The 26841-nt window shown below is 36.3% G+C and overlaps 1 protein-coding gene across 1 annotated transcript; it reads left to right on the plus strand.

Moving 5' to 3' along the window:
* Nucleotides 1–706: 706 nt before the first annotated feature.
* LOC144971226 (uncharacterized) lies at nucleotides 707–26332 on the plus strand. Its single transcript, XM_078911735.1, has 12 exons — nucleotides 707–917; nucleotides 1593–1680; nucleotides 1960–2192; nucleotides 3674–3789; nucleotides 4717–4887; nucleotides 12363–12513; nucleotides 13412–13465; nucleotides 13625–13783; nucleotides 15164–15289; nucleotides 18071–18222; nucleotides 19051–19213; nucleotides 23848–26332. The coding sequence occupies exons 1-12, from the start codon at nucleotides 779–781 to the stop codon at nucleotides 23886–23888; spliced, it is 1593 nt and encodes a 530-aa protein (XP_078767861.1). The 5' UTR covers nucleotides 707–778; the 3' UTR covers nucleotides 23889–26332.
* Nucleotides 26333–26841: the final 509 nt, after the last annotated feature.

Here is a 26841-nt window from a genome sequence, read left to right on the forward strand (position 1 = left end):
TCGGACGTAATCATTAATATAATGTTGTGTGGTTTTGACCGTGAAGAAAACCTTAAGAATTGACATTTATATCATTCTAGAGAGATCGTTTTGAATAATTTTGAGTTAACCGAGCGAGCAGCAACTTGTTTTCCTGAACGGCCGATCAGCGCTTGTTTACTATAGTAACGCCATTCCCAGCCAACATCAAAATGGCGGATATTTTTCTCATCGAGGCCGCTGGTTGGTTAGCCAATAAGAGCACCGTACGGTTTCCATTGGGTAAATTCCTTGGTTAGACCATAATAATAATAATCTTATTTTCTAGTCTGAATACACGCTAGTCGTTTGTAAAGAACATCCATCCTCGCTCTTTTACGTCCGGAAATCCTAAGAATCTGCCCATAGATCCTACCACTACCCCCTTATGATTCAATATGTAACCTGTTCATTAACATCATCATCATCATCATCATCATCATCATCATCATCATCATCATCATCATCATCATCATTATCATCATCATCATCATCATCATCATCATCATCATCATCATCATCATCATCATCATCATCATCATCATTATCATCATCATCATCAACATCATCATCATTATCATCATCATCATCATCATCATCATCATCATCATCATCATCATCATTATCAACAACAACATGATAATGATCATGATCATCTTCATCATCATCATTAACACCACATTATCCATACAATTTCTCAGACATCAGCATCGACGTTCCAGTGTCAGTGACTACCATCTACTTTGCCTTTCTGGCTTGCATGTTCATCCTTGCTGGAATTCTACACCCAAGAGAACTGCCTTGTCTGTGCCACAGTCTCTGGTACTTGTTGTGTCTTCCATCTGCCTATCTCGTCCTTATGATTTACAGCATCTGCAATTTGACTGATTCTAGTTGGGGTAAGTCTTCAGCGATTTCGGGCAGTTTTTTAATTCTGGAATTAGACTTGTTTTTCCCGCCGTGTTCATAAAATTGAAAATGTCAAAGAGACACAATTGGGGAGTTGGCACTGACGTAAGTTAAAGATTAAGCACACTTTTTCATATCATATAATTGAACATATCTTTTCTTTTTGTGCTCTAGTAACATGGCTATGACAAAAGATTTGAGACATGTCAGTAGACATTTACACTCTCACTGAGTTGTACAAAGTTGAGTTCTCAAAACATGCTCTTTACACACATATTCTCATCATCTAAGTCAAGTGTAAAATTAGAACCTGGTCGTTAATATTGTTGTCTCTGTTGAAAATAATATATTATAATAGCGCATAGTCTAGTCTTATATGTTGAGATTTGATTTTGGTTCGCGACATCTTGCAAAAATTTGTGAACACATCAAGTGGATACATTACGTTATATGAAAGTTCGTGATTTGTTTTGATGTTGTTGAAGTCTTCCCATTATCAACCCATGGATAATGACTGAAATTACATGTTAAATATACATTTATATCGATCGATATTTGAAGGACTAGGTTTCTGGCCACATTTTTAAATACACGTTTTTCCAGAGTACGAGAGTTAATTGGTAATTATAATTTTGACAGTGATAAATTTAAAACATTTTTTTCAGGAACCCGTGAGAGCACAACCAACGCCGTGGTGATGAAGAGAGAGTCGTGGTATCAAACATTCAAACGGTTCTTCTACAATGTGTTCTTGTAAGTATCAAACGGAATGTTTCCATACTGAGTGTCTAGCTGGGCATACTACATTAGGACACATACCTACGAAATAAGAAAACAAAATAGGAACAAAAAACTCTAAATAGAATATCCCCAGATAATCGATGAATTTTTATTTAATGCAATTCACTGAGGAATCTTTTTAAAGAAAAAAACATTCGTTTAAAACATCATTTAAGGAAATTAAATTTCATGATTTTCCATAATTCGTTTTGTGAGTATCATCCTACCCCATCTTTTCACTTTATAATATAGTTGCTGCACACCACCCCAACGCTATCTAAAGTCAGATACGTCGGAGACCAAAGAGGTTCAGACAGTTTCGTCCTACGCCCATGCCGCCGCCATTTCCCGTCACAGCTCCTTAGCCATGAACGCCCCGTCTGACGTAGAAGGCGGCCCAAGCATGATGTACCCACCCAGGTCGGCTAGTGCCATGTCAATCGGGGAGGATGACTTCAAGAGTGGATCCGAATTAGCCAATTTGGGTAGGTTGATTACAACGTTGATTTAGTTCAAACTCATATATGTCGTTAGTGTTTAAATTCGTTTTTCACATGATTAACTTCATAGGCTTTTAAAGAAAAGGTTTTTATACCTTTCTCCCACATGATTCGATTTCAATAAAAATAAAGCAACAGATAGTTCTAGAGTATCTAAATTTCCCAAAGCATCAAGTATTATTATGCGGGATGACGACGTTTAGAGGTGATATTTTTTTCACCATGTCATCCAGTAACTTGATAATCATGGAGTTGTGGCTACGCAGACATAATTGCAGGAATGATGGCCGAACGCAATTATTGGCTTGATTTAATATTCTAGAATGGACAATCTTTTTGCGTTGATTTGAGTCTATTTCCATTTCAGTCACTAGTTGAGAACCCGCAATATATGCGGAGAAATAAAGGCTATTAGGAACAGGCGGTCATCCATTAATTATACGTAAAATACTGTATTTGTATTTTTAGATTTGCCGGTAATTTTGTGCTCGATGATGAGAATTTAACATTGGCTTTACGCAACAATGTTGATCACCAACCCTATTTCTAAAAAGAATAGATTAAACAGATTATTACTACGTGATAGTATGAAGAAAGATTTAAAATTACGTCATCCATTTTTGTTGTGGATATGATAGAATTGCGTAGAATAAATTATACTTGCAATGAAATAAAAAAGTAAACAAAACCCCAAAAACCAAACAAACTGATCATTACGACCTATAGCAGATTTTCTTCGTATTAATGTGAGTCAACAGATGGAAGAATTAGCCTGAAATATATAAGAAGGTTTGCAGGTTAATCGTATATCAGTCTGTAAAAATAGTTGTGTAATTTTCAGAGTTGCCAGTGATTCTGTCTTTGATAATATAAATATTACATTGGCTGTTCGGAACAATATTGATACCCAACCCTTTTATTTTTGATAATATATGAGCTCATAGCAGTTTAGGGTATTGGACTAGCAATTAAGTACACGTAGAATTGTGGCCCAACAATAGATTACGACCATCTTTAAAACATTTTTGACGGTTGTTCAAAACAAAACCATGAAAGTAAATAACTTAACAAAGCGAAAAGTAATATCAAGAAATTAAATGATTTCTTTATGGACATGAATCTCATTATATTACTGTTAAAGAATTATCATTTAACCAGTAAAATTCTGGAAAAACAGGGTTTTAATAATTTGGCCAGAAAACTCGTCCGTCAAATATCGGTCGATTTAAATGACCCACATCTTGGCAAAAACTATCAAATCTTGGAATTTTCAAAGTCCCTGATTTGAGAGTTTTTGCTAAGATGAGGATCATTTAAATCGATCGATATATGAAGGACGAGTTTTCTGGCGAAATATTTCAATACATGTTTTTTTTCCAGATTACAGCAGTTAATTGGTTAATGTAATACATTTTTTGCTGATATGACTTTTAGTCATCCGTAATCCACTTTTTCTACTTATACAGAGCTGTCCGCCAATTTCCACGGCGATCATCACTGTGAAGTGCTTCATGAGTGGGATGAGATTGAAGTGGAGGATATTCCGATTCCAGTCGAGGATTGGCTCCCCCAGGAATTCAGGGTAATGCCTTAATAATTCATCAAATAATCATTAAGTTGATTGAGCAAAAATTTATCCTGGTTTCTATGGCGTTTCACGAACATTTGCAACTGCTTGCTACCCATTTGATAGTCTATCGCAAAGTAATTTTTACTTGATCTAAAGTCGACATCAGGTAAGAAAAAAATCTCGATTCATCCGGGATCGATCACGATCATTTAGCTATCGGGATACCTTTACTGTCACTGTATAATACCATTTTTCCAGAATTTATTTTACTAGCAAGTTTGACTCTTAATAATATGAATTTTTCTGAAGGTTAACATGACTGATATTACCTAGGGCGCAAACAGTTTTTATTTATCAATATTAAACGGCATCTATTTTAAAAGGGTTAGAGCATGGTTTTTGAAATGTAGGGGTATTTCTTTATGTATACCCACAAGAGAGTATTGCAACCAAACGATGCACGTCATAGCTAAAATACTTTATTGAATAATAAATCTCTATAAATAAATAAACAGTTGTAATTTGGTACTGACTGCCGAAGAATGATTCTATCTTTCCTTTTTATTTTCTTTGTCTTTGTTCAATAGCATTTGGCTAAGTAGTAGTATTACATGTTACGTTATTGACAAGGATGGAGGGTGTAATTGACAAAATTAAATAATCATTACAGTAAATGAGGCAACTCGTGACACAACTTTGTATCCTTGAGTAAAGCACTTATTCATGACCAGTTGCGTGTGGATTTGTGAGATTTGTGAAATCATTAAATTGTGCGATACTATATTCTCGTATCTATTTTCATATGGGTTTATGTTTGACGGAGCTTGCAGGACAAGTATGCGCTTTTGTCCTGTTCATCCTGTCATGATATCAATAAGAACAACCTTATATAAATAGAAAAGACAGTGTAACAATAAAAATCTTCCATTTTATTTGCAGAGAAAATACACCAAAGTCTTCCATCGACATGGCTTTGACAGCACGCTTTTCATCAAAGGCCTCACAGAAAAGGATTTGAACCGTCTTGGCATCACGACTAGGGGTCACGTCCAATTCCTCATGGCACAGATATCACAGTTACCTGCCTTTGAAATTGAATACAAAGTGCCGGTAAGTTCTTGGAAGAATTTTACTTTACGTCACAATTAAACTCATTGACACGCTATATATATATATATATATATATATATATATATATATATATATATATATATTATATATATATATATATATATATATCCTAGATGAATGCTCAAGTATTTCTTTTTAGTCGAACGAAATACATTACGCATTCTTTATTAAAATACTATGAAATTGTGTATGCCTAAGATTTCTTAAGATGCAACTGGAGGGTTTTAAAATTTTATTTTTGATATCCAGAGACAAAAGTTTTGTTGAAAGTGTCAGGATAATTTCTCACTTTCCGTGTGGTGGTTGGTGGATGTGACGGGAAGACCAGGATATATTATATTGTCATTACAGTCTCTCATATCCCTTTATTAATAGTGTCATCTTTCGGGTATCGCACCGTTGTCCTGGAACGCGACGACTTGCCGTCTCTGAGGTGTGGCTAGGATCATAAAAAGAAAACATTTTGAACGAGAGATAGATGTAGAAACATTCAGACTGAGAGAGAGAGAGAGAGAGAGAGAGAGAGAGAGAGAGAGAGAGAGAGAGAGAGTGAGAGAGAGAGAAAGAGACAGAGAAAGAAAGAAAGAAAGAAAGAAAGAGAGAGAGAGAGAGAGAGAGAGAGAGAGAGAGAGAGAGAGAGAGAGAGAGAGAGAAGAGAGAAGAGAGAAGATAAGAAATAGATAGAGAAGAGAGATGAGACAGAGAGAGAGAAGAGAGGAGAGAAAGAGAGAGAAGAAAGAGAGAGAGAGAAGAGAGAGAGAGAGAGAGAGAGAGAGAGAGAGAGAGAGAGAGGAGAGAGAGAGAGAGAGAGAAAGAAGAGAGAGAGAATTAAAGAATAGATAGAATAAGAGAGAGAGAGAGAGAGAGAGAGAGAGTAGAGAGAGAGAGAGAGAGAGAGAGAGGAGAGAGAGAGAGGAGAGAGATGATAGAAGACAGAGAGAGAGAAAGAAGATATAAGAGAGAGAGAGAAGTATGAGATGAGAGGAGTTGGTGAGAGAGGAGAGGAGGGAGAGGAGAGAGGAGAGGAGAGACAGAGAGAGAGAGAGAGAGAGAGAGAGAGAGAGAGAGAGAGAGAGAGAGAGAGAGTGGGAGTTTGGGTGTGGGTGGTGGATTTAGATAGCAGTGTATCTGGATCTGGTTTCATCATGGGGATGGGAAAATAATCAGAACCTCCCCCCCCCCCCCCGCCCAAAAAAACAAAAAAAAAAACAACAAGTTTTTCACTCCCACAATCTCAGATAAAATTGTGTCAATAGATGTGAATGAAATTTGTTTTTAAAAGGTTTTACCAAACATAAGACTAGCATTAACTAACACATTCTATTCTACCCCTCCCCATAAACAGTAATGCGTAGTCTAATGATATCAAGCTTACAAGTATCATTTGTGGCGTCAGATTATCAAGCGTTGCATTTCACTAAAATTATATATATATATAAAAAAGAAGTATCAAATATTTTTGGAAATGTCATTTATTCAGAGATTTCATTGATTTACATTGGAAATTCACAATTCAGAGAGCAAGCGATATTCAAAAATTCAAAGTCAAAGGAAAGAACACACACAAATAGAATACCGTCAGAGCATGTTTATACGCAGCCGATGTGCCAGTTGTCTTATTAATTTAGGAAACAAATCTCAAACAAATCATAATAAAACTTTGGTAAAAACATTGTATATTTTTGAAATTATTGTCGATTTGTCTATAAAACTAGTTAACTTATGCCAGTCCAAAAGAAGCCAAAATAATGCAAAAATGCTAAACCCTATTTATACATGCCATGATGCTTTTTTTTCAGAAGAAAAAAACATTTTGAAATTTACATTAAAGTGCCAACGTGGCATCCCTGAGAATGCGTGACATATAATAAACTTCGTGACATTCGTCTGACCTAACTGACCACAAATCTTTGCTTATAGGCAGGGTTGCTAGTTTGGCCTCCTGGTGGCCAAATTTGAGAAATTTGGCCTTTTCCCAACCCATTTGGCCTCCCAAAATTTGGTTTGGCCACTTGGCCTCCTGTGACTTACTTTTTGGCCTCCTCTAACTTTCCCCATTATATCGTTTTACTTTGGTACCGGTAAAACTTATTTTATTTGGCTTCCGGAAAGCCTCACCGGCAATCTAAATTTCTAAATGCAACATGTGCTATCACCAGAGATTGCATTTGCTAATGCTTCTAAATATAGAATATCTGCTATTACGCAATCGCGTGGGTGCAAGGTTGCGTGGGTGGCATGAGCATCTGTCGAGACAACAAGAAGGTTAGTATTAGGTCAAGGTCTATACAAAGACACGACCGAAAATTGGACGATGACGATGACGTTATGATGCCACCACCAATCAAATCTCTAGTCTGTCGTCACTGTCGTCACCACCGAATCTTTGTTGATCGGTGTTGTCTTTTGCTGAAGTAGATCTAGATAAGTATAGATCTAGAATCTAGTTTAGATTTCGATCAACACTGCATATTAAATGGATTTCACTGTTTTATTTCGGCGGAATATCTAATCTAGATTATTCGTGGATGATATTAAGACTTTATTTTGTGATGTGGTTAAGAATTGATTCGAATGCCCTCAGTCAATTTGCTCTTGATTTGTTGTGACTTCACCATGTGCGTGTGACTTAATCAGTGGTTCTGTATGCCAGGCTTATAAAAGAAATGCTACAGGACAAGATCAATCGATTATTGTTTGAATTTGTTACACCTGTGGTACACGAGTTCGAACGAGTAAATGCCATGTTTCAGACAAGTTCTGCGGACCCCCATACCCTCATGATGGAGATAGACATGTTTTATAAAAGCTTGAAACGACGCCTGTACAATGAAGATGGCAGTAAAAAAAACTGTAGAGGAGAGTGACCTGGGCTGTAAATTTGAAACATCGTGTGAAGATTACATAGAAAATGTTGAGCAACAGCAGATTGACATCGAAAAGCAGAAAATCGTAAACACAAAAATACGTTGTCACAACATGCTCGAAGCAGCTTTGCAACAGGTTGAAAAGAGACTGCCTCCTTCCATGAATATTTTTGCGGGATTGAGCTATTTGAGTCCAAAGATCATCTTAAGCCAAACCAACAGAGTGAAATTTAAGGATCTTCCATTCCAACATTTAATGGGCGATGTAAACTTGCTCGAGCAGCAATACCGCAAAATCATCTTCAAGGACTGGAATGATGAGCCAGTATTCAAGGACGGATTGCCAACAGCAGACACTGTTAAATTCTGGGAAGGAGTGATCAAAGCAAATGGATTCCAGGAACTCGCAGTTTATGCGTTGAATTGCCTTATCACACCAATCAGCAATGCAAGCATCGAGAGAGTATTCTCAGTAGTGAATGCCACCAAAACCAAACCCAGGAATAGGCTCAATGTACACTCTTTGGACTCGATTATCCGCGTAAAGGCCCATCTATTTTACAAAAAGCAATGGTGTGTGGATTTCCAAGTTACGAAAGAAATGATTGATTTGTTTACAGCTGCCATGTACAACCAGAACGAAGAGTGTTCTTCGGGATCGAGCACATTTACTGGTAGTAGTGAAGAAAATTCAGAGGCCGCAATAATGGATTCTTGGTTCGTTGAAACGAGCCTGTTGAATTCATTTTAATTTGTAAAAAGGTTACTTTTGTTGAGGAGTTCTCCAGGTGTGTAGACCTCTAGAATGAACTTTTATTTCCATCGTGATAATTCGGTTGTATGTGACATTTTCTCTGAGTCTCAAGTCAATTATTCGTTATTTTTTCGTTGCGCTGATGACAACTTAGGAATGTGACCTATGATGTTGTTTAAGTTTAAAAGGAACAATTCAACGATATCAAATGTACAGAATCTAGTGACAAATTGCAATGGTGAAATGGTGTTTTGATTAAGGTGAGTACAGCGAGTCTTCCTTTAAATTAATTTTCTTTTTTCTTCTTTAAAAATGGGGGAAATAAATTGTTTAACAAATCTAAAGAGTTTTCGCGAGGCTAAGGAGGGTTTGGTGGTATTTGGCCTCCTGTCGAGGAATCTGGCCTCCTGCTGTAGCTAGTTTGGCCTCTTACTCAAAAATGATCTGGCAACCCTGCTTATCGGAAATTCCAAGAGGGTGCGGCTCTCTGAAATGTATGTTACTGCAGAGTAAAAAGCCTTTGATAACTTTTGGATACGATTTATATATATATATATATATATATATATATATATATATATATATATATATATATATATATATATATATATATATATATATATATATATATATATATATATATAAGAATCTTACTTTGAGGGGTGGAATAAAGGTATTTTTAAAACGGATTTAGGTTTATTAAACTTGATAGTTCTAGCGTGTAATAGGTAAAACACATTCGCAGGATCGTGGTGTTAAATGGCGTGCTAAAAATAACTCGTTTAATAAATCCAAAGCCCTTAAAAGAGTCCTATAGTTGTCAGTGCGGCAAAACTAAATTGACTCTCTCTCTCTCTCTCTCTCTCTCTCTCTCTCTCTCACACACACACACACACACACACACACACACACAATTTCTCTCTCTCTCTCACACACACACACACACACACACACTTTCTCTCAATATATATATTTATCTCTGCCTCTCTCTCTTTCTATCTTTCCCTCTCTCTCTCTCTCTGTTTATTTTTCTCTACATTTTATTTATTTATTTGTTCATTTATATATCTATTTATATGTTTCTTTATTTCTTCTTTTAGTTGATTATCCATCAGGTCATTTAGGACAGCAAAAGTGCACACATTCTACATGACAAAATAAGAATTCAAAGATCGCAATTTACATACTTATTATGCATTAGCACCTATGACCTTTTTAAGGAAATATATTGGACTGTCTCACCACATCTTTGGATACAATCCTACTCCCTCAAATAAAAGCAAACAGACAAATAAAAGAAATACGAACGAGGAAAAATAACAAAAGAAAAAAAAAAACATCCAAAAAAAAAAAAAACAACAACAAAAAACAAAAAAACAAACAAAAACAAAACAAAAAACAACAATCAACAAAAGAAATTTAAAAACCCAGGAACAAGAACACAAAACACCAACAGAAGCAATAATTCTAATCCTAATAATCCTGCGGACCAAAACAGGCATAGCCCTATTTCAAAGGTATTATCATGATATTTTGTAAGACGTATTAAGTACATTGTAACATTAGGACGCCTGTCATTTTGAAATACATCCTGGATAATAATCGTATCTAAAAGGACGTCGCAAAGAAAATATATCACATTTCACTTCACAACAAACACAGCTCTGTCTCTTCGACAAAATAGGTTTTTACATTTTGAACACAAGATGTTTACTTTGATAATCAATCAATCAAATGACCAGAGATTTTTCAAAAGAATTTTGACTTTGAAAATGCTTTTTAAAGTTTTAGGTTTGAAACTTTTTGACAATATTAGAGACCATTAACTAAATCAATATTTGAAGTTCACATTTTCTGTCCTAACACGAAATAGGCGTGTTTTTTCTTAGCATAAGAGAGTCATGTCTGCTTCAAGATTTTGTAATCTGCTGTACACCTGATACACGTGGAAATGGGGAAACCTCCCAAAACAAACAAACAACAACAAGAATGACAACAACAGAAACAAAAAGCAATACAAAATAACAAAACAAAACAATATTTATATCAACATTGAATAAATGCTTTGCCACATACTTCAGCCGTCGGATAACTCTTTAAAGCCAAATTACGAATCAGCTCATTTTACAATCCTAATTTCGATTTTCATCCTGTGATTGGTAATGTAACCTACCAAACTTGTTATATCTATATGAACAATGTGAGATAAGTATTGTTATTATTTTTATTAAACAGGGACATGCTTTATTGTACAACAATAATGTGACATTCAGTCCACGTTCGTTTCACACATTTTAATTAAAGTTGTTGCTCTGTATAGTAATTCAAAGTAAAATGAAATGAAGTTTTCATCTTGCGAGTGTCAACAAAGTATGACCTCAAACTCTTAACGTCTATTACACCTCTAGGAGATTGCATGACACCAAACTATTCACACTTTCCAATGAACCTTATCAGATTTCGCCGTCATGCCAATGGTTTACGATGGTCAACTATGTTAACTGAGTAGGTAATTACAATCTGGCATTAATTTCACGACCTTTCTAAAATCACACCAGATGTCAAGTATTGTCAAAGAGTAATTGATTTAATTAATGAGGGAAAATGTGCAAATGTGCGTCATTGGAAATATCTTGCTGAAGGATTCACACTTTTATATTTAGGACAGATTATTAGATTGTGAGGGCGGTAACAACTGAGAGAAAAAGAATAGAATGTTTGAAAAGAGGATCTGTGCATTGTATTTGCAATCTATGTGTTGTAATGTAACTTCTCAACCAAATCAGGATAAAAATAAAGGTTGCTCAGCCCCTAAAGTGATTGGCCAATCTAGCCAAAATGTTATTTTCAAAAACTATTTTGCCAGTCTAGTCGATATTTAAAAATGAAAACCGATGAGATATTCAAGGGGATCGGGGTGTTATTAGTATTTGGCCACGGTATGTTCTATTTGGTCATTTTGATGTCGAAATTGGCTACGAGGAACTTTGACTACCCGGCAGCGCTGATTGACAATTTGTGCCCATCAATTCGTCTGCCGAAAGTTGTATGATAGTTCCCATCCTGAAGCCAGGGAAGCCGGCAAATTACGCCGACAGACCCAAATCATTTCTGAGCTGCCTGTATAAACTTTTGGAGCATGTGCTATATATTGAACCAATGGGGCCGGTCCTAGACGCTGCCCTGTCAACCGAGGAGGTGGGCTCCAGGAAAGGGAGGTGTACCATGGAGCAGGTCATTGCCCTTACAGAGCATATTGAAGCAGGGTTCGAAAGGAAACAGCAAACTGATGCGGTATTCATAGACCCATAAGCGGCGTACGATACGGTCTGGTGCGAAGGGTTAATGCTCAAACTTGCAAACATCGTAAGGTGCAAAAATATTTTGAAGTTGTTCTCTTCAATCTTAGGGGAACGACAATTCCACGTCGCGCTGGGAGACACCTCGAGCAAAGTCAGGAAGCTTAGAAATGGGGTCACTTAGGGATCTGTTCTGGTGCTAATGTTGTTGAATTTCTACGTCCCCCCTAAGGCTGGAATACGCGGACGACTGGGCTCTCGTTCCTCAAAATAAGGCGTAGCAGTGAGAGTACGATTTGAAGCTGCTGCGGAAAATCGCAATATTGCATGTAACATCATCATTATTAGAATTTTGATGGCATGATAGATAAGCTGAATTTAGTATTTTTCACAATACCAGATCAATTACTGTGATGTGTAGAATATTCAATAATAAGAAAAACGTTCAGTTTTGTTTTATTATGTGTTTATTAGTTGTTTTGTGCCACTTTATTGTTGGATGTCTTAATAATTGTATCATTTATTTTCCCTTAGACCAATGTAAACGAGTGGCTGCACGAGATAGGACTGCCCATGTACAAGGACAACTTTAGGAGGAATCACATCCGAACTCCTAGGGAAATGGAAATCTTGAAACGTTTTGATAGAAAAGATATTGAAAAGGAACTTGGAATTAGCAAAGAAGGTAACCTATGAACTTTGGTTCTTGGTGGTCAATATGTGTAATTTACAATCGTTTTCACTCTTAAAATTTTACCTAGCTCTATTTTCTTCTTTCTCTTTATCTTCTCCTTCGTCTCGTCCACATGCTTTACTTCTTCTTCTTTCTCTTCCTCCTCCTCCTCCTCCTCCTTCTTCTTCTTCTTCTTCTTCTTCTTCTTCTTCTTCCTCTTCTTCTTCTTCTTCTTCTTGTGGTATGACACTCGCTTTCGGATAGTAAGGTCCTGGGTTCGAGCCTCGCTCGGCGCATACATAGTTGAGTCCTTGGAAAAGGCTCTTTACTCACATTCTCTCACCGTACTCAGGTGTAAAATGAGTACCTGGCCTTCAACAGCTTTGTCTCTGCCAGAAAATTGTAATATCGCCAAACAGGCGTCATGTTTCGTTCTTAATGGTAAGTGTTGCTGTTTGTATTGCGCTATATAAAAAAGCTCTCTAGCTCTAGTTCTTCTTCTTCTTCTTCTTCTTCATCTTCTTCTTCTTCTTCTTCTTCTTCTTCTTCTTCTTCTTCTTCTTCTTCTTCTTCTTCTTCTTCTTCTTCTTCTTCTTCTTCTTCTTCTTCTTCTTCTTCTTCTTCTTCTTCTTCTTCTTCTTCTTCTTCTTCTTCTTCTTCTTCTTCTTCTTCTGCTTCGTCCTCTTTTTCTTTTGTCCCACTTCTTATAAACGGTCGCAGTGAAAATAATAAATTTTATATTCAATAATACGCACTGATCAAGTAATAAAGTGCTCACTTGAAAAAAAAAAAGAATACTTTTTTCCTTTCAACTTTAGGTTAGCATCATGCAAGTAAAAGTTATTTACCTCCCACCTTTCTAAACAATTTATTCGCAACTACAATTAAAATCAATTCATCTTCTTTTCAGGTCATATCAAGAGATTGATGTACGCTATACAGATGTTGAGAGACCCTACAGACGGTAAGGACTATTTGTAAAATTGCACCAAATTACCGCCCTACTCTGGAATATTTAGCATACTTTCTTATTTTGGTTGGATATTGATCGATTAAAAACTTATTTTAAAACTAAAAAGTACCCAAGTTTTATTCAAATGGTTGTACATTTTTAAATCTTCAGGCCAACAAAAGGCAATACGCATGCGCCAGGCAGTGGAGGAGACGCCCATTCACTATCTGAGAGAATTTAATGTGGCGGAGTTTGAATTCTGGAAGAATCTACGATCAAAATGTTTGGAGCCTGATCTAAAAGCTTTCGGTCTCGAAGCTGAAATTAAATGTAAGTTTTCTAGATTTCAATTTCCTCCTTCTCCTCCTCTCCCCCGCCTCTCCTCCCCTCCTCCTTCCCCTCCTCCTCCTCCTCCTCCTCCTCCTCCTCCTCCTCCTCCTTCTTCTTCTTCTTTTACTTCCCTCGTTATGTCGTTCTTCTTAGACAACGCACTATTCTTGACACTAAAATGCTCGTCATCTTTCAATCTTCAACAGTGTCATCTGTTCATTTGTAAAATCTATTTCTGTTGACCACCTTATAGCTGAGTTTGTTAAATCTGATCATTGTAATCCACGCACAAATTCAAATCTTTCAAAAGAAAGTCGCTTTTCCTTTTTTAGAACGTCTGATGTGATATCCAAACAGCCATAGTCTCAGTTCGATGTATTCATTTTTCAAGTATTGCTTTAACAACTCAGACAAATGAAACAACGGTGAAAGGGAGGAGGTGGGCAGGTGGGCGTGCCTGAATGTCACATCCTTCATGTACAGTTTATAGTTTATATATTTATCAAGAGATGATATTAAACATATATATGACCAGCGTCTCAAAACGGTATTATGTCGGGATGAACCAGAACATGAAATGTGAGTTTGTAATCAAAATGATAGGAACTACTAGCGTCCGTCTTTTTGCAAGATGAGAAATTGCATTTATTCTTTACGTTGAACAATAGAAATGAACCCCAAGTTTCATATTTGTGGCTATAATTCAATTTTGACATAATACCGCTTGAAGACGGCAGGTCACATATTCACCTTATAGTCTTAAAGCGCTTGTAAAAATGGAAAGAAATTATATGTCCTCATTTCTTATGACTTGTAGTTTAACAATTCGTCTGTTTTGAAGTTCCATGCCTCACTTGGGGAGACACCAGACATCCTTATCCATTATGGGATTGCATTACCTTAACTTGAGCTAATTCTCTTAAGAAGGAACTCAATCCCAAGTGGTGATGAAAATTGTAATCTGTTATTTCATCAAGGCATATTTATATCACCATTTTTTAGAACATGCGGTCATCTGTAATACCACATGTGGTTAACATCGGAATAATATACGCCCTTCGCACACATACACACACACAATAACATACACACACATACACACACACATACATACACACACAGACCCACCCACCAACACCCACATACACGTACACACACATGCACAAGCCCATACACACACAAGCACACACGTGTACACTCACACACATATATACATAGACATTGGAATTCAATAATAGACTGAGTTTATTAAATATTAGCTATTAATGACTATCCTTGTTGTTCCCTTCCTTTGTTTTTAACTTAAAGACAACACCAACTTGACCATCGATGGCACATTTAAAAAACACATTATTGTTTGATCCTTTCCCTCGATTACAGTGAAATTGGTTGAGCTGAGAAATAGCTGGTTGATTATCATGGCTGTGAGTAACATCTTGTGGCTTATTCTCATCATTACGCTAGCATCCAAGAGTGAACTCACTGTTTTGGGAGCCAATCCTCTAGGTAAGTAGTAATCAAGGGGGATTGGGAAATGGTTGTAGTAATGGTCTTTTGGTACAACGCGCGCCTTCGGATGAGTAAGTCCCTGCAAGCAGCGCAAAGTTGAGTCATTGAAAAGGGATCTTTTCTTAGATCCTCTCACCGAACTCATATGTGAAATGAAAATCTGGCCGGTAACAGCTTTGTCTCTGTCGACAAAATTGTAATAGCGCCTTACAGGCGTCATGTTTCGCCCTTCATGTTAAGAGCTGCTGTTTGCTTGGGACCCATTGTAAAGCGCTTGGGTCCATTTAGCGGATATTCTGTTGTAAAAAAGCCCAAGTTAAGATGAGTGGAATTGGAAGGTTATTGTTTTGTTTATAAAAACATGAGCTCTAAAAAGTGTCATCAGCAGGTTTCAACTGTTTTGTAGCTTGAAAGTTCTGATCTAAATACTGCTGCTGATGATGTTGTTGATGATGATATGATGATGATGATGATGATGATGATGATGATGATGATGATGATGTTGATGATGATGAAGATGGTGTTGATATCATACATTGTGATATAATGTGTTGATTAAAGCAAGGACAATAGTTTATAAATTTATGTGGAGCATTTGGAAGATTTTCACGTCTCAATTTTAAGGACATGAAGGATGAGAATCCGTTATTGTCTATGTGTGGAAATTTCTCTTATGCCCAAATTTTAATCAATAATGTAAAATATTTTTTTTTAAAAGTATGCCCTTCCGCACAGGCGTTTATTGCTTTCAGTTTAGTTCGCCAGGTAAATCTAGGCAGTCTAGTGATGATGAGTCATAGCTTTACACTGAGAGAGGGAGACAATTTTTTCGCCGTTTTGATCGATTTTTTCTGAATTTCAAACTAATGTAGTATTACCGTTATTAAGAGTAGCAAAAATATTTTTATATTACCAAACAGTTTATTAACAGAGTTTTCATTGATTATATAATCATGATTATGATGGTGTTAAAAATTAAGAGGGATAACCCATGAAATTGATACATAAATTTAAGTGAATTAAAATTTTTAAGAGAATATTTTAACATGTTCAACACTTAAGATTTTAAAATAAAAGTAATGGAAATAATGTTGAATATCTGTATAATGTAGACATATACATTTTATACCAGTAGATTGAGGCGTTTTTGAGATATCAGTTCACCTGTACGTAAAAGTAAGGATTTTGAGTAAGGTAAAATTGAAATCCAATCATAGCATTGTCTTAATAGAATTTTTTTAATAAACCAGAAACATAGTCAAATGTGATTCACTTATATTTATCCCAGAATCAACGAATTATAAGAATTCCATTAAAAATTGTTATATAATGACATTCATTTAAAGACAATCAAAACCACTAAGAAAATCTGAAAGAGTGCTTATAATTTTCATAACCTTATTTTTGAGATATCCATGCCCATTACTTTTTTTCATGTACTTGACATGCACCTCTTTTAATTTGTGTGCCATATAGACTGCATATAGCACATCACTGGTGAAAGATTAGGATCATATTCACCTCATTAAGTTTTTGTTCCTTGTTCAGAGTTTTCTCATTGAACCAAAGGTATCAATACCTGCATCGCATTTCTTTAAATTATGTATCAGTGAGATACATTTCTCGCAAATTGAAATATTTAAATATGTCAGAATTTCACATTTATATTTATAGCAATTGTTGATAACGTCTAGAGTCTTTTAATCCTCTCAGCACGGCTCTGTACTCTTTCACAACAAATTCGACATATTTCATTTGTACTGGTGTGATGACCGTCTTCAGTGTGTCTCTCCATAACCCTAACAGAACTTAAATAAGTAAATTTAAGAAATATCTAAAATTTCCGCTTAAATTCAATGAAATCAAATATTGGGTTTCTAAAATATCATGAAATATTCTCCTCTTTGTTGGTAACAAAAATAATTATTGAGATTCCTTTCCACACCCTATATTCTTAAATCCCTGAATCTACATAATAAAGTATATATCATATGAAAGATAATTTTATCTACTTTTCTCTGATCCCTCACACTTGATGGTAAAAAGTGTTGGTTTGATATTTTGAATTTTTAAATATTTCTTAAACTTATAATTTCAATATTTATTTCATAAAAAACTCTGAATATTCAAAAGAGCAAAACACAAACTTATCATTTAATGATGTAAATAAAAATAATTGCGTCTTGTAGAGGAAAAATTGGCCTTTCCATCCATATATGTTTGAAAATTATGAAAAAGATGCTGCGTCCACAACGGGCTGAGAAAATTGAGTATTTTGATGAAATTTCTACTACTCTCTGCCTGAGAGAAATTCAAAACGATGAGATTTACCTGCAGACATAATTTATTGCCAATGCACGCTGTCTTGACAGTTGTTATCACTGTGGCTGACGGTGGATTGTTTACATTACTTGACGGTAGCCAGTGAGGGAAGAAGTAACTAAAGTGAAAGTTTGGGCTCTATTTAAACGGCTGTGTCCGCCATGACATGATAAGATATCATCGCCTAGGCATTCCATGAAGGAATATAGATAATTCATCAAACAAAATGTCTGATGTCAACAGGAATCACCCATGTTGACCAAAGTGAGCAAATTGGGGGTTAATAGTCTTGCCCAAGGAAAAAAAAACGAAAGTGCCTGAAGCAGGGCTCGACCCCGCGACCTTCCGGGTCACAGTGCAATGCCTTAACCACTCGGCCACTTCGCCCCCGTGTAATGTGTAATGTGTAATGTGTAATAAAATAAATTAAATTCGATCTTTTCATAACTTTTACAGGTCTGGTTTTCTTGTTCATCTTCGGATTAATATTCGTGATCCAGTTTATCTCCATGATGATACATCGTCTCTCAACATTGGCTCATTACCTTGCTCGGGCTCCTTACAAGTTTGGCAAGCCCCTCAAGACGCATTGGTCATTCCAAGATAAGGTACAAGAGTGCTGAGTTTAACCAAATAATTGCCGTACTCTGGGAAGCACGTATTATAAAATTTGGTGAGAAAAGTTGTCCTTAAATTATCGATCGATTTAAATGACTCATCTTGGTAAAAACTCTCAAACATTGAACTTTGCCAAGATGAGGGTCATTTATATCGGTCGATAATTGAAGGTCGAGTTTACTGGCCAAATTTGTGTATACAGAGTACGGCCTTTAACTGATTAAAGTGACTAAAATTAATGACAATGTCCCGTATGAACTATTCTCTTTTTTTTCATCTAATTATACCCCATGCTTCCCTCTTCACATTTTCCAAACTTGACCGTTCTCTTTCTATTTCAAGTTTCTCTTTTTATTTCTAACTCCTTTTTCTAATCGCTAGTTTTAATTTTTTATTAATTTCTACTAAACGTGCTCAACGCTCTTTTCAACAGCAACTCGTAACATGTAGAACGATACATGACGCATGTTAGGCGATAATACATTTTTCCCCGACAGAGACAACGCTGTTAACAGCCAGGTACTCATTTTACACCTGAGTATGGTGAGTTAAGAGCCTTTTCCAAGGATTCAACTATGCGCCGAGCGAGGCTCGAACCAGGAACTTCCGATCCGAAAGCGAGTGTCATACAACAAGACCACATAGCCGCAAAATGCTGTGAGACAGATCAGTTTCCATTGACTTAAGAATACAATTAAAACATTCTGTCCCCACAGAATGTGAACCATTTCAAAGACACAGAGGATGTGAATGCTGTGGGACTGATAAGTCACTATTGACTTTATTTAAAAAAAATTAAAATCAATTTATTTCCACAGAATGTGAACTCATTCGAAGACACAGAGGATGTGAATGCTGTGAGACAGATCAAGAGGGATGCGGAGAGTGCTTTGAAACGAGTCACCAACAAGTCCAGAAAGTCCACGACCAACAGTACGGTTAACGAACGCAGCCCTCTAATCACAATCGAGAACAATCAGAGTAAGTGCATTGACAGAGGTATCTGTGCGTCTTATTTAAAAAGATAATCAGAATGTACTTTTTGTTGTTTTTGCAAATGTGACCCAGCAATACCGCTGTACTCTGAAAGAAAAAGAAACAAAACAATATTTATTTTATTTCATTTTCTTTGCCAGAAAACTCGTTTTTCAAATAATATCTATCGATTAAAATGATCTTTTTCTTGCCAAAAATTTCAAACCTAGGACTTTATGATGTCCACGATTTGAGAGATTTTGACATTATGAGGGTAATTGTAATCGATCGAAACTTGAAGGACGAGTTTGCTGGCCAGAATCATAAATACCTGATTTTTCAATGGACGGCAGAATGAAGATGAATATAATGCTGAAAATATAATTTTTTTACAACAATATGAGACTTGGATTAAATTTTGAATTTAGACTACATTTAAGAAACTGATTTGAAAAATTAAAATGTCACGAAGACATTCTCGGAATCTATCTCATAATACCAGGTTGACGCGGTGAGTCTCAAAGAACAAATCGACATGAAATTTAGTTTGTAAAAAAATTGTTAAACAATACTTTTTGCAATTTTTCTCTTTTTCACAAAGGCTAATACAACAAAGTCCTAATAAGCTTTGTTAGGATAAACATCAGACAACTGACTACCAATTTACATACAAATTGTTTTCATATTTCCTTCGGCAAATTCAATCAAAGTTAGCAATTTGAATAGAATTAGCATAAACCACGTCATGAAAGTAAAATAATATGAGGGGTTTTTTTGTTGTTGTGTGCAAATGAGTTTATAGAAAATGAATAAGTTCGAATTATCTTTTGATTAAAATTCATATGCTCGTCTACGTCTGTTAACCCAAATTATTGTGATCTCAGTTTTGTAATGAGAATATTTCTCAACGATTAGAAAACATTGGCCACTTCAAAAATGTAAATCAAGTCCATGATTTTGTAAGGCAATGAGACCAGCAAAATGTACACACAGATTTAAATAATAGCCTTCTTTAGATAGATGCGCTTGGCTAAGAAGCTCACGTCATTGTCATCCGAAAGTATGACGGGCCAACACAAAAAACCGTGTGTAACCATGAACTTTTATAGTTTGGATAATACAGTTTAGTGAGAATTACTTACAAACGCGGATGGCAAATAAATAATAACATAGGCCTAAATGACGGCATCTACGTTCTAGCTACAGAGAACAATTGTGTGATGTTTAAATATTGGTTTCAATACCATCGGAAGTGTGAAACCAGTTCTCCGGCGGACAGGATACATACATTGTGCAACTGTTCTTCTTGTTCTAGAGTGATGGCATCTTATTTCCTAGCCTAAATAAATGCTGGTCGTCAACAAAGATCACCCATCCTTTTGCGCTCCGGAGTGATAAGCCTGTACATCCTGCTACTAAAATAGTTTTGCAACCTTATGATTCAATATTAAGTCATCTATTCATTGTTAATCATTCAGAGGACTGGTTACACATTTTCAAGGAATTTGGACCGGAAGGGAAGGTCTGACGTCACGACGTCTGCCTCCCATTCTATTCAACAATGTGTAAATACATTTAGATAAAAACACAGAGTGCAGGGCTTATTGATTCAGCTGATCGGCATGTATTAATGATGGCTATGATTTAAACGTATCCCTCTTACCAAGTGTAGAAAATCATGACTAGAGACAGATAGATAGAATGATAGATAGCTAGCTAGATAGATAGATAGATAGATAGAGAGAGAGAGAGAGAGAGAGAGAGAGAGAGAGAGAGAGAGAGAGAGAGAGAGAGAGAGAGAGAGAGAGAGAGAGCTTGTTTTTCTCACACACCTCGACACCCGTCTTTTGTTTAATTCCCTTCATGACTCCCCTCGTTGATACTATTGACGATACGTGCGTAGCTAAAATACCCACAACATCCACCAGCCGTATATAACGTACCAATACAAAAAAAAACAAACTATGTGTTTGTGAGAACAACTCATAAAAGGGCTGTCTAAAAATAATAACAAAGACCCGAGTGACGTCAACTTTGTTTTGTCTACATCATTATCAACTCAAGTTTTGTGAGATGGAAAGGTCACTATTATTATTTCGCAATGATAAATGTTTCAACGGTGGTCTCCCCAGAATTTCTAATTTGTCTTTGTTCATCAATGTAGAAGCAAATTTTAGTTAATCAAATGTTGATTTTTGAAGCCTTTCTCCCTAAATCCAAATAATGTAACGTGCTAAATAGAGAAATTAACACAATTATGCGCATATTAAAGCTATAAGATTGAAATGATCTGGACATATAGAAGTGCTTGAAATTTGAAATGTAGCCTGTTGACTGTGAAATAATATGCCATATTATTATCATCATTATAGCTCTATGTTGAAACAATAGGGAAGCGAAGGTCATATCTCTCTCTCTTCCGGTTCAAAACTCCTTGAAAGTGTGTAACCAGTCCTCTGGAGTGAATAGTGAACGACGAATATGTTACATATTGAATCATAAGGTAGGATAACTGATTTATTTTTAATTCAGAAAAGTGAGTGGAGCAGGCACTTATGTTGGTAACAACAAGATATGAAGTGAGTAGAAAAGTGCCAGAAGACAATAGAGAATAAAAATTTTTTTTTTCGCGGCGGTGGTGGGGTTTGAACCTGCGACCTTATTGGTACGACAACTCCGCCTGGCAGGTGAGAGCGTGGCTCTACCGTGTGAGCTATCCACGAACACAAAAATATTCGTTTCAAACCCAAAGTCATTTCTAGATCCCTCTCTCACCCACTTCTTGAGATCGCCGATTCGTTCACCACCATCGCGAAGTAATTTTGACCAGCAGTTAAGCTTAATAGCCAATATTCTCATCACAAACATATAACATAGAAACGATTGAGACATTGAGTATGCTCCGGTGTATGGGGTGAATTTTTAATTCAGAAAAGTGAGTGGAGCAGGCACTTATGTTGGTAACAACAAGATATGAAGTGAGTAGAAAAGTGCCAGAAGACAATAGAGAATAAAAATTTTTTTTTCCGCGGCGGTGGTGGGGTTTGAACCTGCGACCTTATTGGTACGACAACTCCACCTGGCAGGTGAGAGCGTGGCTCTACCGTGTGAGCTATCCACGAACACAAAAATATTCGTTTCAAACCCAAAGTCATTTCTAGATCCCTCTCTCACCCACTTCTTGAGATCGCCGATTCGTTCACCACCATCGCGAAGTAATTTTGACCAGCAGTTAAGCTTAATAGCCAATATTCTCATCACAAACATATAACATAGAAACGATTGAGACATTGAGTATGCTCCGGTGTATGGGGTGAATTTTTAATTCAGAAAAGTGAGTGGAGCAGGCACTTATGTTGGTAACAACAAGATATGAAGTGAGTAGAAAAGTGCCAGAAGACAATAGAGAATAAAAATTTTTTTCGGGGCGGTGGTGGGGTTTGAACCTGCGACCTTATTGGTACGACAACTCCGCCTGGCAGGTGAGAGCGTGGCTCTACCGTGTGAGCTATCCACGAACACAAAAATATTCGTTTCAAACCCAAAGTCATTTCTAGATCCCTCTCTCACCCACTTCTTGAGATCGCCGATTCGTTCACCACCATCGCGAAGTAATTTTGACCAGCAGTTAAGCTTAATAGCCAATATTCTCATCACAAACATATAACATAGAAACGATTGAGACATTGAGTATGCTCCGGTGTATGGGGTGAATACACCGGAGCATACTCAATGTCTCAATCGTTTCTATGTTATATGTTTGTGATGAGAATATTGGCTATTAAGCTTAACTGCTGGTCAAAATTACTTCGCGATGGTGGTGAACGAATCGGCGATCTCAAGAAGTGGGTGAGAGAGGGATCTAGAAATGACTTTGGGTTTGAAACGAATATTTTTGTGTTCGTGGATAGCTCACACGGTAGAGCCACGCTCTCACCTGCCAGGCGGAGTTGTCGTACCAATAAGGTCGCAGGTTCAAACCCCACCACCGCCGCGAAAAAAATTTTTATTCTCTATTGTCTTCTGGCACTTTTCTACTCACTTCATATCTTGTTGATAACTGATTTAGTAGCCGGATGTATAGGTAGAATCTTATGATTACCGGGCTTAAAAGAGCGATAATGGATGATCTATATTGACGACCAGCATTTATTTAGGCTAGAAAATAAGATGCCTTACTCTGGAACCAGAGGATCAGTTGCACAATGAATGTATCCAGTCCTCTGAAAGACTGGGTTTACACTTCCAATGAGATTGGAACCAGTATTTTGACGTCACAATTTTCACCCTATTGTTGAGGTCATAACGTCACGCCATTGTCTGTATAATTTGGAACTTATAAAACTGATTATGATGCTAAACGACAACAAAATTTACTTCATCACTGCACCACTTCCACAACGACCACCGCCACTACAACCACCATTAATGCCACAGCCTCCATTATAATCACCACCACCACCACCACCACCACCACCACCACCACCACCACCACCATTATTATCATCATCATCATCATCATCATCATCATCATCATCATCATCATCATCATCATCATCATCATCATCATTACCATCACCAACACCATCATTACAACAGCAGTACTATATTCATATCTTATATTATTGATTCTTCCTCAGGGGCGTTCCTCAACCACGCGACGGACTTCGCTAATGCATGAGAAAATTGAAATTCCAACAATTCCCATATCCTACGAAATAGTTGACATCTTTGATGAGTACAAAGTGGTTCATAGTTTGAGAATCAAATTACAACAAACATTTTGTGTCCATCTCTACTTCTTCAAGATTACTAAAATCACCACCAATGTGTTATCACATTCTTCATAATAACGAAAGAGCAACGCAAACAAAATGATCAAAATGTATACACAACAATGTTCACTCCTCAAAAGACCATTAATGACATATAATCAAATTTTGCATTTAAATAATGGAACTTGAATTAAGCTCAAAAACTCATTTTATCCCGAATTAAGCTTTTAATTTTGAATTCTTTACCGGCGAAATAACATTAATAGAACGAAAGTCTATTTTATTACATCAGGCTTATGGCGTGTTATATACCCCATTTTCTGTATTGTAATTAATATGGACAAGAATCGCTTTCTTGGACAGAAGGCCATTCATCATAAAGTACTTCCGCTAGCTTTAATAGAATCAGCTACCCAACCAACGGTGGAGATATTGAGGAGGGCAATATTAAGGATCAATACAAAAAACAAAGCAAAAAAAAAATAATAACAAAAAACAAAAACAAACAAACAAAAAACAACAACAACAAATAAACAAAAACTAAAAGGTATTGTTGGGTTACTTTGCGTGTTTAAAAAAAATAATTGCCGACAAAACCAGTAAATTCCGGTCTGTGGCAATAACATGTGTGAATGAGTGAGTGACGAGGCCGAGGTGGTGGCGTTGTGGCAAGCCATCTTTGGATCGGAAGACTAGCTTGATTCCCATTAAATATTTTAGACTTCCTTTTCAGAACGGAGTATTAAAAGCTCTGACTTGTAAATGAGGTTCCAAGTTGTAAATAGCTTAATTTATGTTGAAAAATGGTTTTTAATTTTAACTTTTAAACGAGTGGATTGCTTCATATTTGCTTGCGTTCGATATAGATAAAAATTCATTTTAGCGAATGTTTGTAGACTTGATCGTACTTTTTCATGTACAAATCATCAGTTTACCTTGTTTTGTATTGAAGTCAAGCGATAGTGATCGTGATCAGTGACCGGTTATGTGAGAATGATGAATATTTCCAAGCCCGGTGTTTTAATCCTTGGGTAGATCTATCCATATAGCCTCGACTCATGCTTGTATCTGGGTATATAGCCAATGACCGATACAAACTGTAAGTGTGTTCCTGTCACACAAATTGATATGATATACTATGGGGACCTGGTTGTTGAGAGCTTACACTTACATGGGACATGGTGGAAGAATTGTGAAAAGCATTAAAGTGGTGAATCAGAAGTATGAACATTTATTAATAAAACATCGATATATCGTACATTTACCTCAAATTGTGATTGAGATTTTTGCTCTCTCTCTCTCTCTCTCTCTCTCTCTCTCTCTCTCTCTCTCTCTCTCTCTCTCTCTCTCTCTATATATATATATATATATATATATATATATATATATATATATATATATATATATATATTCCTCCCTTCCTCATTACCTTTCTTCTTCTCTATACCAACATCACTACTACCACTGCCAACAAAACTGTTTTTTTTTTCTTTTTTTACTACAACGATAACAACAACAGCAGAAACAATAACAGCAAAACAACAACTACCACTACTACTACTACTATCACCACCACTACTACTACTACTACTACTACTACTACTACTACTACTACTACTACTACACTACTACTACTACTACTACTACTACTACTACTACTACTACTACTACTACTACTGCCACTACTACTTTTTACTATAACCACGAAGACTACCCCTTATATTACAAAGCATTGATCAGGGTAGCGCATGGAATGCGCTATATTAATATTCATGTTGAAATATTTCCTATCTTTTCACAATTTTAGCTTTTGTGTGGTGTATTTTCATTATTTATTCAATCACAATCGTTAGCGAATGTAACTGATGAAACTCGGCACAAAAAAGCTAAAGTCTTTATTTCTTTATCCTGTAACTTATCATCATCATGTTGACCACTCCTCTATCATCACCATTTCATAACATTTTAATGGCTCAACAAATTAATATGAAATTCAATCTATATTTCATGCAATACTAAGTGAAACAAATTGCTCATTAAATAAATTCATTCTAATTCTATTAATGGTACATTTTGCGAATATGATGAGGAGGAAATAATGTTTGGGTATGTAATTGTGTTTTTGTGTGTGCATGTCGTATGTCTGCGTGTGTGTTTGTGTGTTCGTGTGTAGGTGTGGATGGATGTGTGACAGTAAGTTAAAAAAATAATCTTATTTTTTGTGTATGTTTGTGTATGTCTTTTTTTTTAATCCGTAGAAATGCCATCTGAGTCGATTAATAAGACTTGAAGAATTGTAAAATTATGTATTCATAAATTCATCAATAATAAAATTAAATAATATCATCTATCTTATCCAGTACTTCTGTTCTCATTTATACTTATTTGATTCATTTTACTGAATTCAATGTAATTAAAAACAAAAAGTTTCATTTCCTTAGATAATTTTTCCTAGACTGCCCATGCCCTGGACTGTAATAAAATAATAATAAAAAAAATAAAGTAAAACTCCCTTTATTCATCCCATAGGGGACATTTTTCTCAAGGGTCTATTCCAAGGGAAGACTGGAATAACCAAGGCGTCAGCCGCAATACAAAGCCGCAAATTGAGCTAGGGTGGGATGACTTGCTCAAGGCCACACAACGCAGCGGCGGGTGATCGAACTCGGTACCTTCCGAGTACGAAGCAAAGACCGTACCGCTGAGCCATGCTGCCCCTAATGCTTGGCATAGAAGATTAACCCCCCCCCCCCCCCATCCCACCCCCAATCAAATTGTTAAGTTAGGCAACAGACAATGATGTAAGATAAAGATGTGACAAAGTGTGTATGAAACAGACCGAGACAAAACAAGAAAGGA

This window comes from Berghia stephanieae, chromosome 4, assembly GCF_034508935.2.
Source record: "Berghia stephanieae isolate SIO BIC M18660-M18661 chromosome 4, UCSD_Bste_1.3, whole genome shotgun sequence".
NCBI classification, from domain to species: domain Eukaryota; kingdom Metazoa; phylum Mollusca; class Gastropoda; order Nudibranchia; family Aeolidiidae; genus Berghia; species Berghia stephanieae.